Source organism: Procambarus clarkii, chromosome 7 (assembly GCF_040958095.1).
Source record: "Procambarus clarkii isolate CNS0578487 chromosome 7, FALCON_Pclarkii_2.0, whole genome shotgun sequence".
Lineage (NCBI taxonomy): Eukaryota > Metazoa > Arthropoda > Malacostraca > Decapoda > Cambaridae > Procambarus > Procambarus clarkii.
In genome coordinates this window covers 17663088-17681179 of record NC_091156.1, presented here as the reverse complement: position 1 = coordinate 17681179, position 18092 = coordinate 17663088, and the positions used below count along the sequence as shown (strand labels likewise).

The window sequence follows — 18092 nt, the reverse complement described above, 5'->3', positions numbered from 1 at the left end:
ATAGCTCTTATGTAGAAAACAGCAGCACCACATGCATCCTGTGTCGAGTCATCAAACTAGGAGAATAATTCAGATATTAATTTTAGATATTAATTTTAAAGAATTAGTAGGAATAATCAATCGTGGTTAAGTACTTGTGTTAAAATTAACGTCAATTGGGAATAAAGAATTAGTCTCGTATGTTATCAAAGAAACATTTGACTTCAGTAAGAATATGAATATATGTAAGAAGAATCTCGTTACTGGAAAATTTGTACCTACCAGCTTGCTTGTTAATTCATGTAAATTAGTGAAATGCAAGTGCTATTGAATATTGTATAATTAACCTGGCTCACGTGTCTAGATATTTCCCAATTGTTTTGGATAATAAGTCACCTTAAAGTGATGAGTACAGGAGTTTAGTTAGTAATCTTCAAAAATTAATTTGGCAACTAGCCTAGGGCAGTCTCACAGCTTGAGAGAGCAGGCTAAGGTCAGTGTGGGTTGAGACATCCTGGGGGTCAACATCTCCTCCTCCTGAGGCATGGCTGAACAACTGGCTTAGCTGTGGTATTTAAGGTTCTGTCCGAGTTACTACAGTGTAGAATCCACATTACTTTTTGTAGTCATTTCCTCAGTTAGGAATATATTCAGTTTAGGAAGTGTTCAGATAAGGCGTATTAATTTTTATTTTTATTTTATAATCTTTGATTTAATAAATTTTTAGAATTTTATGGCGTTTAGTGAAATTTTCCCCCGATTATTTTACATTGCTGTTGGGCTCAAGCCCCATGCTTGAGACTAAGCACCCTCTGCAAGCCTGCAAGCAGTTATTTAATACCTCAGATAATCCCTTTGTACTTCGATTTAATTCCACACTTATCAGAAAATTAGGGATAAGATTTGTTAACTGGGTGTTCCTTCAGGGTTTATGCCTAATTGACGGTATCCTGCTTCACCGTCAATTGGGGGGATTACTCAGTGGGTAGCAGGTGGTGGCAGCATTTCAGAGGTTTGCAGTGTAGCATAGAAGGGTACAGTGTCCTCGGGTCATGATATCTAAACGATCGAACATTTTAGATCTCGAGGAGTTGATATGAAGATTACACAGAACTGTGGTCTGTAGATTTACTTCATAACGACCAGTATTTAACCAGTGAGGTTAAAGGCTGGCACCCGTTACACTATGGAGTTTAAGAACACCCCCACCACAAAAAATGTAAAACTGTTGGGGATAAAGATGGAGCTTTGTCTGCTCCATGAATCTTTAACCTCACCACTGCATTATTCCCGTTAACTTTTAAATTGATATAAAAGGTTAGCTACACTTTGTTTAGCTCTCACACTTTGCCATAAACAAGGTTTCATAAACCACACTCAACTGCCCTCCAGATTAACAGAGCCAGTAAATTCATCAGTTGTGACCCAAGAGAGAATTGTGCATTTAAGTATGGCTCACTCAAATTAAAGGCCAACAGAAGGAGAGTTTAAATCTATATTAAGGGAATTTGTTTATTTAAAATCATTATGTTCCCAATTTTCTGAAAGGATGGCAGACACTAAGAACTCAGTGTGACACAAGTCCAGCACAATTTCTAATGTGTTTATGACAAACTGAAACACAATGGAGTCAGATGCCAGAAAGGGTGTCACATATGATAACAAAATGATGAAGGTCTAGTCTGATCTGCCCTGGACCTAAACAACTAAGTTGATGAGGGAGTCATGGATATAATTCTCCACGGTGACACCATCTCCAATTGGAGTGGTCTGATCAGAGGTGACAAATTGTAAGAAACCATTAGAAAAATGGTTGTAATGTTACAAAAAAGAACAATGTTGGATCAGTAAGTGAGAGCCAACTTGATCTTCAGAAACAAAAACTTGGTTGACAATGAGTCACAATAATAACGACACATCAGAAAATGGAGAAATTACGACATTTTGGCCTGTCCTGGACCATCCTGGACCACACACGACTTTATAATGGTCAAGGATGGATCAAAATGTCTTAACTTCTCAATCGTCTGATGTGTGGTTTGGTCCTCAAAAAATTGGTTAGAAGCACCGACAAGATACCACTTGGTGTTCAGGATATTTAGAGCACCAGAGTGTTTTATATATGTATATGCATATGTTAATGCTTACTTTATCCACATATCGTTAAAAAAAAGTATTGTGCCCATGGAGGAATTTAAAATTCACTTATTCATGTAAAATCAGGATGAATGGATAAATGCTATCATAAACAACTTTATTTGCAAAAGCAAATATGAAGTTATATTACAGAGTTGATGTAGTGTACACATAATAGGATCATGGCAAAATGTACGTTTAGCAAAGTCCTCACAAATTATGGGCAAGTTTTAAAGGCGAGTTTAGTGCATTATATTACAGCATTGCTTTTAAAAGTTTTGAATAGATTTCAGGTTACTTGCAGTGAGTTTGTATAATAGATCTCAGGTTAATACTTCAAAGTTAGAAACAAATGTTTCTTATACTGTAGTTAGTATATGGGTGAAACTTAAAAGTACATATAAATATAATAAGGGATGATAATTGAGGAGAGTTAATATTAGGGGAGGGTAGCAAGCTAATTACACAATACTGGAGAAAATAATGGTAACAGCTAAGAAAATCATAGATATGCAGTTCATTGGTACATTGGCAGTATGCCATTATAATGTTGGCATAAATTACTGTAAATGCTTATTGGCATAAGTACTGTAAATGTTTATCATCACTTATTGTATAATATGGAGAGCATGGCAAGGGCTGGGACACAGGTAGTAGGTTACATGTACAAGGGCTGATACAATAGGATGCTACAGTAAGGATAAGTATGGGAAAAGAAAGAATTTTTAAGGCAGCCATAGATTTTAGGATCCTTTATATATATATATGATGCAGTAATTTGGTTAGCTTGAGGCAGTCACCGAGAATGTTAGAGAAACTGTACTTGCATCTTTTATTATTTCTGAGAGGTCTGTTACCTTTCTCTTGGAGTAAAGTGAGTTTGCATTGTAGTGTTGGGCTTGGAGTATAAACAAGATATTAGTATTAGCAAAAGAATTTGTGCAAGTGTAGGCAGGAGAAGGATTAAGCAAAAATTGTATCCGCGACTTAGGAAGAACAAGATAGGAAGGGAGACAAGAGGCCTGTTGGGGAGTGATTGTTACAACACTGATGAACAAAAATGTGGAATCTCATCTAGATAAACTATACATTTATGTTAGACACCTCTAATAAGTATGGCTACAGCATCTACATCAGACCGAGTTGAAAGCTCCAACAGCCTAACTGATCCAGCAATCAAGAGTAATATTACCAGGCAGTACTAGACAGTTTAGTAAACATCCAAGAAACTGACATGGATAACTAGCTTAAATACAGTGGTACTAGTTTTCCATGATGCTTACTAACAGTGGAAAATAGCAAATCTTTACAAATTGGATATTCACTCTGTAAAATATAAAAAATTACAGATCCATATGGAATTTTTTAAAATAGATACCTTCACAGAAATTTCCCTCTTTACCGTAAGGAAAAATAAAGTACAATTAAGGAAAAATAACTACAGTACCAGACTGCAGCATTTGTATACAAGGGCAAAACGGAGAACCTATATAATGTTCCTGCACAACTAATCACACAATATATACACAGTTAAGTTTGCTTGTCTTGGTTTTATAAGTAAAGAAACAAACTAGCAGAAACAACAGATAACAGATCTTCCTTTATTAATGATTAACTCTTTAAACAGCTCCAATTACTATCCGAGATTACTTCCTATGCTTGAAATGACAAATGTTTACACATAAGTTTTGTAAACTATTTGTAGTTTTATGCAGCATAATGAAGGACTTCATTAGGAGAACTAGTTAAGGGTTAATAAAATACAATACACTTACAATAGCTTATTTCAACAAATCAAGATTACTGCATGGTGTGTACATGTATAATTACAGAACAGTCATATACAGGATGTCTAAGAGTGGTTTCAAGTTTTGATGCTTAAATGAGCTGCATTTTTCTTCTTTTAATGGCAGTATTGAAAAATAATTAAAGATTTCCAATAATATTTCAATCAACCTTATTTTAGTATACATATTTAACTGCAAAACAAAACATTACACTTAGTAAATTTAATGTATGCCTATGCAATTTCCATTAAGAAATTTTTTGCCTAAACTCCAAAGGATGCACTTGCCTCTGGTGTAAAATCTATACGGTACAGCATTAGGCCTCTTAAATATATACACCTGTCTTCACCTCGATCTTAAACAAAATAAAAATCGGAAAGTTTTTTTTAATGCAGGGCAAGATTAGCAGCCTACAGGATAAGCTCCGATCCATAAATAACTTTCTATAGTAAACATTCATTCTCAACACAGGATAAATCCGTATTTGGATACTAAATCTGTAACCTTTAACAGTACTATCTTCAAAAATACTATACAGAAAAAATATCCATAGTTGACAAAGCAGACATTTATTAAATTTTTTGTTATAAAATGCAATTCTGGAGAATTAAGCTCCTACACATTTAAGACATCAAAATGACGAGGTTGCCATGTGGTGGCAGATTGCATGTTTGAGAAGTGCTAGAACAGGCATGAATGCCATCTTGTAGTTACTGCATTATTTTTTTTTAGGATAAAAAACCACAATTATATATTTGTGAAATTTATGTTAACAGTATTGCGCCTTGGGCGAGTGCTCCGCGCGTATGCATGAAGTAGCCTTGGCGGTGCGGGCGAGCGCTCGGCGACACTAAATGTGTATACTCGTTTCAGATTTCTCACCTTAATTCTCGTGCTACGTCGCTCGTTTTGGTATCATTGTGTTAACAATACAACTCCCTACAAATGTATATGCATATAAGGTCCAACAGCCAAGCTCGACTCCCCTCAACAAAGCCTAAAATTGGCAAGTTACCCGTGAGCACACAAAATCAGTAAAATGTGTATACTCGTTTCAGATTTTTCGCTTTAATTCTCATGCTACGTCGTTCATTTTGGTATCATTGTGTTCGCAATTAAATTCCCTGCAGGTGTATATGCATATATTGTCCAAAAGCCCAGCATGACTACAAATAGCAAAGCCTCAAGTTACCCGTGAACGAGAATCAATTATCACATCCACAACCTAATGTGTATACTTGTTCAGTTTGATAACATCAATTATCGTGTTACATCGCTTGTTTTGGCATTAAATTGTTCGCAATATAAAGGCTCGTATTTTAAAACTAGTCCCACAATAATAGAACAATAACTGGAATTTTAACAAATATTTTATTTTTGAATACTCATCATCACAAAATTATTTATATCTTTCCAGTATTCTGACAAATTTTTGTGTTACATCTTTCATTTTGGTATCAAATTGTTCACAATGTAAAAGTGCGCATTTTAAAACTAGTCCCATAATAATAGCACAATAAATAGAATTTTAACAAATATTTTAAAATTTTGACCAAAAACGTATTTATAATCTTTCAAGTGTTCTGACATCACATTTTGGATTACATCTTTCTTTTTGGGATCAAATTGTGCGCACTCTAATGGAGCGTATTTTGAAACTACTGTATCCCGAAGTCAATCGGATAAAAAATAAATTTTATACAAATATTTTTGTATTGGACGCGAATGCAGTCCAAGGGTAGGACTCGAGAGAAAAAAAGTGGACGCGAGTGATGTCCAAAGCTAGCGATAGTGTTAAGATGTACACTAAGTCTTTCACACTTTTCTGGGTGCTTTGTTAAGATCTGAGTACAGTATGTGGTTAGGGGGGCGACTTATGGGACTTATCAACGACTAAGGCATTAGTCACCAAGATGCAAATCTCATCCTAACCACATATTCAGACCTTGCTAAAGCACTCAGGAGTGCAAAAGACTGTGACTTCTTTTCATAAAATTCACAAATGCATAATTGTGGGTTTTATCCTATGCTACTATGTCTGTGAGAAGACTATTACTTAATAATAATAATAATAATAATAATAATAATAATAATAAAATAAATAAAGGTTGGGCTCTAGACCCAGTACAGTAGTAGGATGTCAAGTCACTCAACATTTATCTGGCAATTTATTCCACATTTAAGTAACGCCATATAGACAAGAATGTCAGCAAGTGGCTGAATCTAGAGCTCAAACATGCAGATACAGTAATAGCTGTATTTCTTTTAATAGGACATTCATGACTAAATCAAAACAGCTGGCAAATCCGAATAATAGGTGTTCAGATAAAATACTTAGAGTATTGTTATTAACAAATACAGTACAGTATATACAGTGGAACCTCGAGTGACGAGCGCCTCAATTTATGAGCATTTTGAATAACGATCGCGCCGATCGCCGACAATTTGTCTCGATTGGCAAGTTTGATTAACGAGAAAACCACATGGTGTGTTCCCGCTGCTTCTCGTGCACTCTGACGATGCAAATAATTTTTTTTACTTAAAGATGCTAATGATGCTGGGATGTAAAGGGGTGACTGCTGTGATGTTGCAAAGCATTGTATTTTTTTGTAGAATAAACAACAAAAACTTAAAAAAAAATTAAAAAAAGAACAAATGTCATAAAGGTTCGTTCAGTGTGTGTTACGTACGCTGCTCCATTATTAATAAATGGATGAAAAATTCAAAACAAATTGAACACATTTGAAACAAAGAAAGATTGTCATAATGGAGCAGCCTACCTGACAAACACTGAACAAACCTTTTGCCATAAAAAAATAAAAAATAAAAATAAGTGAGCAAGGTTGAAAAAAGAAAAATGTCAAAGGTTCATTCAGTGTATGTCAGGTAGGCTGCTCCATTATTTAAAAAATAAAAAATCATATTGATGTTTTTCGGTGGTGGAATGGATTATTTTTATTTCCAATATTTTAAATGGAGAAATTTGTTTTGAAAGACGAGCATTTCACATGACAAGCTCAGTGCCGGAACGGATTAAATTTGTTAATCGAGGTTCCACTATATATAAAAAAATTACAGTACAGTACTGTACCATACAGTATATCCAAATTTTTTAAACAAAACAGCATTAAATAAAAAGGCATGTGTTTAGTACTGTACCTTTATTATACTGCAGTGAGAATCTGTACATTACTTCTACATTAAGTAATCATTTTATGGAAATATGACTAAGTTTAGTAGCTAAAATTTAAATCTAATTTAAATCTTTAATTAACCAATACCATGATCACATTTAAACAAGATCCAAATGTAATTTTGGTACAGTGCTAAGTTAATTGAAGTACTGTACTATAGTACTTCAATTAATCTTCAAAAACAATATGTGAATTCAATTTGGTATTCTGTGCCTCTCTGAAGGCTTTTTGGAGTAGCTTTTCTCTGCCCCGTACTTGATTAGAATAGCCAAGTGTACCTTTCCCAGTTTGTTTGTTTTTCCGCCCTCTTAATTGAGACCAACAACTAATAATGCGATTCCAGTACTCTTCCTCCTCTGTCCCAGATAAAACTTCCATACGACTCCAACACCCAGACTTTTTGTATGCTGAAGCTGCATCCTCAGACAAAAACCTAACAAAAACATCTCTTTCTGTAGCACTAACATCCACATACGCCACGCCACCACTGCCCCCTTCACGTATAGTCTCTCTCAGTTTTTTTGGGTCTTGTGGTGGTTCTTCAAAGCTTATTTTTATTATTGCATTTGGAATAAACTGTGGCTTTGAATTCTGATTCTCATTAGATACACTGCTGGCTGTATTCTCTCTTCGATCCCATTTCTCTGGTATTTTAATGAAATTTGGATTACAATATTCTGAATAATCACACTGCATATTTGATCTCTCTTGCAGTTGCCTCTTTAAAGATTTCATATTCTCTCGTTGCATATTTAGATACTGATTTCTCAGCCCCTTCCAATCCTCCTTTGACATTACCCTTAAATAAATACTCTCCACTATTTCTTCCTTTTCTTTCTTATTACGTTTACGTTTCTTTTTCTTCTTTTTGCTACCTAAAGACAACCCCTCTTCCATTACTTCACCACTTTCAGTACAAGTAACTGAAGCAGATTTATTAATGGCATCATCTAACTTTGTTTTTTTGGCAGAATGAATATTAGGTTCAGAGTCATTTTCTTCAAATTTGTCCTCCACTTCCTTTCTCTTTCTATTAACATCTTCCCCCATTCTATCATCAACTTCAATTTTCCTCTCTTCTACTTCTGTCTTCATTTTAAAGGCTGTATCTTTATCATCACTAATTTTATGTGCATTTTGCTTTAGATCTAAAGAGCAAATGAATTTGTTTGGTGTCCCCTGTTCATTTGTGTTCAACTGCTCCTCTTCCACATTACCCTCATACGATTTGATACTCAGCAATTCGGAAGGATCGATTGTTACTGGAATTCTACACTCTAAAGCCCCAAATGCTTCTAATGCAGAGTTGGCCATTTGAGGAGTTTTAAACTCAACAAACGCAAAGCCTTTGGGTTTGCCCGAGCGACGATAACGTGGAAGGGATATGTAATCTATAGTTCCATATTGAGCTAGCACTTCTCGAATCCAACTATGATCACTATGAGCTGGAATGTTCTCGATATATATGGTACATTCCATTTCATTATCCTTTACTTCAACTTCAAATTTTCTTTTTACTTTAAGCCCATCTTCAGAGAGTTCCAACAATGATGATTTACTGACAGCCTTTCTTAGCAAATTTATATCAGTTGTTAGGGAACGAATTCGATTGAACTTGAAAAATGTGTCTAGATTAACGTATGGGCCATCTTTAATTAGACTTGCCATAAAGCGATCTTTAGTAATGTTAGCAGAGCTAAAGTAAAATTCCATTTGTGCTGTAATTTGGTGGATTAGGTGCTTCTTGCGTTTTCTTGAATCTTTCTGGGACTTTTTCTCTCCAACAACCTCCTCTGATGACGTGTTGGTATCCTCCATGTTTGTGCAGTCCACTACAGTTCCTTCCATCATAGATACTGGACCAATCCTTTTATGTATTTTCCTTTCTGGTTCTTCTACGGCAACTGTAGACAAGAAATAATGATGCTGTCAATATGCGCTGTCACTGCGCAACTTCTTAAAACAAAATCTTAAGATACCTGTATATACAGTGGTAAAGTTCATGAAAAAATTTACTCTTGAAATTATTACTACTGTAGTATCCTGCCAATTTTAATAGATTGTAAATGCAGTACAGTACATCAGATTTAAATAATTGGGTGCCGTACTATTTTATATACGTGCTGTACAAGACAATGGGGATCTGTTACTTGAATACAGCTTATAAAATTCCTACGTTGTTCTTATTATGCTACTTCAGTTTCAAAAGTATAGCTTTAAAAAATAAAATGTATTTTGTTCCTATTACAATGGGAACAGAAACTACTGACTTTCCCCAGGATGCAACCTACAACAGTTGCCAGACTCCTGGTACATAGGTCAAGCTGGAAAAAAAAAACATAAGGTGAAAGAAAAATTTGCCAAAATGATTCTGTCTTGCCATGGGAATTGAACCAGACCTATTGGCTGTGACTCTATAGTGCTGACCACAACAGGTAAGATAGGGAGTCCCATTTGTAGTTTTATTGTCTTTGCAAAATAAAACCTAATCAAGTTAAATACGGAAAAATACGAGAGAAAAGAATTCTGTGAATAACCCATTTGTAACTACAGTACAGTACAGTACACTGAAAAATAAAAAAAATTATTGTTCATTACTCTTTTCTTACTAAGTAAACAAAAGGTCAGTCGAGTTGTATAGTGTGAGAGAATGGTTTCTTAGGTTTCCCACGGCTGATGAGAAATCTGCCTTTGGGTGCACAAGTGCACAAAGTCATTTCACTAATCCTATTTTCCTTATGACTGGATTTAAGTTCAGCATGTTTGGTATCAATTGAAAGCCCACATTGCTAACAAGATTGGTGATGACATGATAGCCATTGGGTGTCCAGTGGACGATTAGATAGGATGAGTTAAGCATTCCCGCCATTGAAAGTGGGACCCAGAGCACCCACCATTGTGAATGGCGTAGCCATTGCAAGAGACTCCAGCCAGCTGGGAGGAGAAAGCTTGTGGCAAGAGGGTAAACTTACAGCTGTCACGGGGGTGAACGTGACATTCATAATGTCACTTCCCTAGCCATCAAGTGTACAGGGGCATCTCAGTTTACAAATTTAATCCGTTCCTGGAGAGTTCGTAACCTGAAAATTCGTAAACCGAAGAAAATTTCCCCATAAGAAATAATGGGAATGAATTAATCCGTTCCCGACTCCCAAAAACTTCACTTCAAAGTAAATTTTTTACCCAATTCATCCAAATCTTCACTACAAAAGTACATACAAGTTATTACATACCTTTACTGATGACTCCTGTTGGCATATGGAAGACAGTGAGGAGGGGGGAGGAGGAGAGGTATTACTGTTTGGAAGGGAAGTCCCCTTCCATTATAACATCACTCGGTACCCCTACTCAAATCTCTGAATATGTTAGACATTAAGTCTCTGCACATTCTCTCATGTGTATTATACATATATAAAACGCTAAACTATAATGCCAATCCTGATCTCAAAAGCTTCATAGAAGGTTGTAACAGAACCCATGAGCACCACACCAGAAATAAATACAGTTTTGATATTCCTAGAGTACGACTTAATCAAACTAGAAATGCTCTACAAATCAAGGGGCCCAGAATGTGGAATGACCTTCCCGACCATGTTAAAGACTGTACCTCTCTCAACCAGTTTAAGTTAAAAACGAAGCTATACCTAATAAATTCCCTGTAACCTACCTTACCCTTCTATTTTCAACCAATGTCTGTTTTTCTTTAAAGAGCGCTGTTTGTCGACATATTTGTATTTGTGCTGCTTTTTCATCTATGTTTTGATTTCTTGTTTTCATCTACTCATTATGCTCAATTAGTATTAAGCTTGTCATTTAAGTTTATCATGCCCGAAACGCTTTGCGTAATAGTGGCTTTAGGCATTGTATGTACTAGCTCTACCTATAAGTCAACCAATCTTTGTAAAAATTTATTGTATGTACCTTACCTAAATAAAATATTATTATTATTATTATTATTATTATTATTATTATTATTATTATTATTATTATAACATCAGGCAGTGATGACTTCTCTGGGGTACACACACTGGCATGTTTTGCTTGCATACCACTAGGACCTGCTTCTGGCTCACTGTATGATTTTCTCATTGTTTTTCATTAAGATTTTTTTTCTCTTCTTTGCAACACTTGTCTGTAGTGAGACATCACATTGTCATTAACACTTTCGCGCTTTAGATTAGAGATAACTCGTCGCCGTTTTTTCTTACGATTCCGCATAACAGCCTACTTTTCTCGTCCATCGAAAAAATATTTCTATAAATTCCATTTTTTAACCGAAATGGATGGGGATACTCTCAGATTATATACGTTTTGTAGAGAATTTATTTGCGATTTTTTTGGTACCAGAATGAATATTATATCACATAAACTTCTATGAGTAAAAAAAAAAATACACAAAGTATGTTTGGGGGTGTGGCGAGCGTGTGGCAGTGGGTTCCCTTTAGCCGTTGATATATCCAACACGTGGGAAATATTTGTATGTGTTATGTATATGTCTGTGTAGGGAATTTTACTGCAATCACTGTCATACAAATTATAAAATGTTTCAACAAGTATAAACATGACAAACATCAAACGAACGAAAACAATGCGTTCGTTTCTGCCGCGAACGCATACTGAGCGACGTGGTTCTATATTTGGCGCTTCTCTTACACATGCTTTGTACAAATGTTATACATTTCATCTTATAGAAAATTTTATTGCGAACACATTGGTATAAAAAAGAAATACGTACATAGAAAAGTAGGGTCAGGAAACGTATAAACTTTCCAAGCATGATTTCCCCCCTGTGTTTTCGCCAGTGCGCTCGCGGCTAACTACTCTCCACTTCACACACTCTTGTGGGTGGGCAATTACCTATATTAAACATTCATATGCATATGTCCGTGTAGAGAATTTTATTGCGATTCCAATGATACCAAAATTAGCGATGTAGGACAACTGTAGGCTTCGCAACCATTAAGAGAGTGGAAACATTTTGTTGCTATTTGGCGCTCTCGGCGAGTGATCTGCATAGTTTTTTATTTGGTGTTGATACTCCTTATGCTTGGGCGGCATTTTATAGGTATGCTCTTATAGACAATTTCATTGCGAACACAGTGATACCAAATTTAAATACGTGCGCCTTCAATTATTGTCAGGACAGTCAAAAGAGTGTACACTTTTTCGGTCTTACCGCGTAGGCGCGCGAAGTGCCGAAAGCATCTGGGGTATTGTTTTTTTTTGAGCGCCGAGAGCGCGAAAGTGTTAATAAGATCAATGCAGCGGCCTGCTAAAGCTTAATCTGGGTGATTCTTTTCAGCAAAACTTTGCAGTTCTTCCCATACTGCACACATTTTCTTAATGAGGAAGGGACATCCTCTACTGCCTACTCCTCCTTCCCCCTGAAGATTTGTTATACTGCCTAGCTAGTTCAACAACACGTACCATTTTCACGTTTATGAATGATCTCGTTTTTTCTCTATGGTCATTCTCACATATGATTTCTTGCCTTGAACCTTATCACTAGCTTTCTTGGGACCCATGGCGAGATATATAATAACTTATGCTCAAATAGCCAAAAATCCGAAGAAAAAACCTGAAAATCCTTGAAGAATTCAGGTGGGATATTCACTGGGCGCAAGGCACTGGTAAACTGAGGTGCGATCGCCGTGCCACCATGTGCTTGGTTGGCCGTACGTGTATCAACAAACTCATATTCCGAGGTAAAGTTCGTAACCCAATTCAAATTTTCCGAACAAATTGGGCTCGTAACCCGAAAAGTTCGTAAAGAGGTACCACTGTATGTCTATACAGTACCATTAGATCTTGCACCTGTGCCTTGCTGCTATTGGTTAGTTTATAGACCTGACAGCTGTGCTCCCATGGAGACCCTGGCGAGGCACTCCGGTGCCCAGCATCCTCATTCCTGTTGAGAACATAGATCACGCAAGACATGGGTCATTTTCTTTATTAGCCAATAGACTAAAATAACTACTAAGTTCCTCATCATTAACCTTAGACCGTGCACATTGGGGGCCTGGTAGCGAAAAATATTTGAATTATGTAAAAAATAACTTAAAAATGTGAAATCTCCAAATTGGCTGCAGTGTCGTGAAACTTTTATCAAAATATTTTCAGAAATTTATTTTAGATAAACTTTTAAAAAATAAGAATGTTTAGTTGATAAGAACAGTTCCTAATAACTGGAACTGAAGGATAATGCCATAATAAAGAGATGCAAGCACCTGTCCGTTGCTCAAAGAAGAAGAATAGTAGTAAGAAGTGTCCACAAAGTGGATATGCAGTTGGTGCCTTTATATCATTGCTGAGTAATACATAATAACAAATAATAATGAGTAACTATGTTATTATGCTCTATTTTGTTATATATCATATAAATACATTGTCCAATGTTAATATACAGTATGTTACTTTCATCAATGTCCCAAAAACAAATTTTGTAGGGTAAATTTTTTTTTTTAGATTTTAGTTTTTTCTCCTTTGTCTATTATCTGATTTTGTTGTAACCCTTACATCCTGGAGAATGCATATATTTCCTTAACTATAAATTGGTCAACAAATAAGTCAGTCACAACTTGCAAAACTTGGGACTTAATTTTTTTTTTTGGCTGATTTTTTCTTTTATTTCAAACTATTTTCTTTGTCTCTTTAGGTTCTTTTGGTGATTAGGGACCATATTAGGGCTTTTTCACTTATGTAAAGTATACCCTAAATATCCCCCCCTAAATCATTATAATTGTTATAATTATTCCTATATTTTGATTGTTAACAATTAACATCATAATTGTTATAATTATACCTATATGATTTTGTGTTTGTTTAGTTATTTTTTCTTGACTTCATTTCAACATATATTGCCCTACAACTTAACACATATTCGAGTATGAATGCCAAACAATGTTTATTAAAACATACAATTAAATTAACGAATTAAAATTACCTTTATTCATTGTCGATAACTTCAACTTCAATTATCTCTGAAACTAGTTTCATTTTTGAGTGACTTCTAAAATTCCAATTTTTAACCAATTCTCACTACTAGTATTTTGACATTGTGTGCTCAGCTGTCTGTTCTACAATCCCTTCAGAATGGATTTTTCATAAACTTTATACATTTGGAGTTATATTTTTTTTGGTCTAAATTTGCCGCATATTTCAAATGCCTTATTGACGATTTTTTTTTTTACAGTAAACTATACTGAAAACCTATATTCTAATTTGATGAAAATGAAGATCATATGCTATTCCGAGAGAAAAACAACATTAAGGGGGCATGGGTTCCCAAATTTAAAAAAATATGGAATAAATGAAAACTAGTTCGATTTCAATCAAACTTTTTTGACTAGTTGTATATAAAGGGTTTCATCTGATCTAAGTCTCAGCATCGTAGCATAAATAGGAAGGGAGAAAAAATACTTTATTAAAGTACGTGTCAAAAATTTTCCAAAATGGTCAAAAATTAACAAACACAAATGTCAACTGAAATCATGTCTATGACTCTCAGCTATCACAATAGCATATAATAAAAAAATTAATAATTAGTTTTATCCCAAAAACCAGCGTTGAATGTAATGAAATGCCATTTTCTGGGCAAGACCCGGAGGCTCCCCGAAGCTTATCCAGGCTGATATGCTAATGTCAGACTTTGGTATCATTCATGTGTATGGAGTTCTGTGGGCCTACCAGGGACCACGAGCCAGAACCTAGCCTCCTCAGAGAGGCATGGGGAGCAATGGCCTATAGAAACCCCCGTGTGGTTGGAAGCATTCTATGTCTGCCATCGACCGGGTCAGGCACCCAGAAAGGCAAGCGTCCCAAAACAAACCCCTATTCTGGTGAAAATTGCTACCAAAAGCCGAACAAGTGGATAGAACTCCCAAAAAAGAAACGAGCATATGAGCATGATATCACACGCCGCTGTCTGCGCAGCACCCCCCTCCTCAAGAGGGAGAAGGGGTTATCTTGAGATGATTTCGGGGCTTAAGTGTCCCCGCGGCCCGGTCCTCGACCAGGCCTCCACCCCCAGGAAGCAGCCCGTGACAGGTGACTAACACCCAGGTACCTATTTTACTGCTCGGTAACAGGGGCATAGGGTGAAAGAAACTTTGCCCATTGTTTCTCGCCGGCACCTGGGATCGAACCCAGGACCACAGGATCACAAGTCCAGTGTGCTGTCCGCTCGGCTCCCTTCTGGGGGAGCCCTAGTCCCCCCGCCCAGCTATCCTAATCAGTTTTAACCAGTTTTGCCTAACCAGAAGCATCAGAGCCTAGGCAACCCATGTAACTAACTGGGGCAAAAATCATTAGACCCATGAAGCATCAATAATGTCTACACCTGATAACCCATATTACTGCATATGGGGCCCACTGCCATTTGAGGTAGATGGACATTTGAGTTAACCAAATTTTTACCTGGAAAGTAAAAAAAAAAAAAAAAATCTAATTTATTTGAGTGTTAGTTCGGTAAAACTCTTAGTAACCTAAATTTTTATTATAGTTTTTCAGTAAAAAAAAAAATTACATTCAAAATTATTCGGATTACCCAAGATTTTGGTTACCAGAATTTAAATTACAGAACTATTACAGTACTATGAAGATTTTAATTTCCCTAAAGCACTGCCCCATTTTTAGTGGGATCAATAGCATAAAAAGCAATGTAGTGTTCTGTAAGAGGTCAGGTTGAACAATCAGGGCTCCTAAAAGACTCCAGAGAACTCTATTCTCTGTTTAAATTCTCTGTCTGTAGCAATTCTCGAACAGAGAATTGCTACTCTAAACATAACCTAAATTTCTTTTTTTATACACATGCTGTGCAAGGTGAATAATGTCACTTGACATAATCGGGTTGCCTTTGGGGATCTTTTTAGAAAATACTGCTTGAAAGTGCAATGAAGCAGCTTGATACTATTAAATGTTGCACATTTCAGTATCCAAATAAAAGTGCCCCATGTCTTGGCCAGTTTCCAACTATGTTGGAAATCCCTAGGCGGTAGAAAGGTGTATCTGGAATGCACCACTACCCACAGGTTAGGTATGGAGTACACAATTAACGAACCCAACTGAACCATCTCTACGTTACCCAAGGATTACATCGCTCGGATGATTCCACCGTGGAATTCGCATAAAGCACTGCACTTGCTCAGAGATGGGTTAGTCCCCCACACTGCCCGGGGCAGTGTGGGGGACTAACACAACTACTGTAACTGTATGGAGGCCTGGTCGACGACCGGGCCGCGGGAACGCTAAGCCCTGGAAGCACCTCAAGGTATGGGGGGACTAAACCCCACACAGGACTCCGGGGCAGGCTATAGGCCTGCCCCGGCTAGCTTACACAAGTCCACCATGTACCTGCTATACCAAACAGCACATCTGAGTGATCTTAGCTTGTAAATATAGTGTGTTTGACCTTAATAATTCTATGGCTTCATATATTATACTGTGTATCATATATAAAATGGTATCTATTATTTTTCATTAGGTTAGATAGGAGTGTTTAGAGTAGCGATGACGTAGATGGGTAAAACGTTCAGTAGACCCCACTCACACAAGCATCACCAAAGATGTCTCCACTCCTCACAAGCCCCAATCCCTCCAGACCAACCTTGAGAACCTCAGCCTCCAACCTTGAGAACCTCAGCCTCCAACCTTGAGAACCTCAGCCTCCAAACACGAGAACCTCAGCCTCCAAACACGAGAACCTCAGCCTCCAAACACGAGAACCTCAGCCTCCAAACACGAGAACCTCAGCCTCCAAACACGAGAACCTCAGCCTCCAAACACGAGAACCTCAGCCTCCAAACACGAGAACCTCAGCCTCCAAACACGAGAACCTCAGCCTCCAAACACGAGAACCTCAGCCTCCAAACACGAGAACCTCAGCCTCCAAACACGAGAACCTCAGCCTCCAAACACGAGAACCTCAGCCTCCAAACACGAGAACCTCAGCCTCCAAACACGAGAACCTCAGCCTCCAAACACGAGAACCTCGCCTTCCACTCCAAATATTGTTCTGGCCAGTCTCGCTCATCATAGATAACTGACATGTCATTTACCTGAAAGCGCTGTTTCTGTGTTTCTCCCTCAATGAATCTGGCCAGGAGAGGATCGGCTGTAGCCAATTGGTCCAAGACACTCATATCTCTGGCTGCTCCTCTATGATGCCTTCCTCCGCTTCCTCCTCACACCTCACGCTTAACAAAGACCTGAAACTTCTTTTGAAATATTTAGATATTTAGCTATCTATTCCAGGTGCATTCCTCTCGTATATCTCAGTATTAATATAACATCTAGTTAACAACCGAGTTTGTTTACAATAGTTGTGGAGGCGACCAACAGATGGCAGGGAGGAACCCCCTCCCCCCCTATACCCTCCCTCCTGAAGCCCTTGACGGCCATGACAGAAATTGGAATTGAAATTTAGGGATCATAAAGGGATCACAAATTTAGGGATTTAGAGAACACAAAGGGATGAGGTAGCTGGATCTACCTCATCCCATTGTGTGTATTTTACCTCAATAAACTTATTTCAATCTCAATTTCAGTCATGGCCGTCAAGGGCTGCGGCCATGACTGTGAGGTTGTAATTGTCAGACGTAGACTGGGATATTGAAATTTATGGCAGGTGGCTGCAGGTAATGAATCCCCCCCAATGGTCAACCTCCCAATTGTAAACTGTGTGAACGAAAACTGGGACATACTCTCCAATATGTATATCTTGCCCGAGCTTATTCGGGCTTGCCCGAATTTCTAGCAAAATTGAAAAAAATATTAACAGGTACATTGTAAGAAAAGGTCTTTCATGTGGTACCTTGTCAAATGTCTTACAAAGTCCATGTAAACTACATCCACCTGTAGTTTACATGGTCTGTAGCTGAAGTCTGTAGCAAGTATATTATGTAAGCTAATTGGGGAGCTCGACGTGGAAGCATCGTGGTAAAATTTCACGGTCATCACGGAACTCGTTCAAATATGTGCAAAATAAAGAGAAATAAAG

At 37.1% G+C, this 18092-nt stretch overlaps 1 protein-coding gene across 2 annotated transcripts; it reads right to left on the bottom strand.

Annotated features, from left to right (window-relative positions):
* Positions 1 to 2221: 2221 nt before the first annotated feature.
* Positions 2222 to 17404, bottom strand: Larp7 (La related protein 7). Of its 2 annotated transcripts, none has more exons than XM_069313396.1 (2): positions 17152 to 17404; positions 2222 to 9000 (listed from the first exon to the last, which is right to left on the bottom strand). In XM_069313396.1, the coding sequence occupies exon 2, from the start codon at positions 8945 to 8947 to the stop codon at positions 7265 to 7267; it is 1683 nt and encodes a 560-aa protein (XP_069169497.1). In that variant the 5' UTR covers positions 8948 to 9000; positions 17152 to 17404; the 3' UTR covers positions 2222 to 7264. The 2 variants fall into 2 exon arrangements, with proteins under 2 accessions (XP_069169497.1, XP_045603322.1); XM_045747366.2 differs by lacking the exon at positions 17152 to 17404 and adding an exon at positions 10330 to 10407.
* Positions 17405 to 18092: the final 688 nt, after the last annotated feature.

Excerpts from the sequence above, each read along its gene's own strand:
- Larp7 (XM_045747366.2), bottom strand. The coding sequence starts at position 10,354 with ATGCCAACAGGAGTCATCAGTAAAG. Across the intron at positions 9,001-10,329 it reads AACAGGAGTCATCAGTAAAG|TTGCCGTAGAAGAACCAGAA; the intron begins GTATGTAATAAC and ends TCTTGTCTACAG.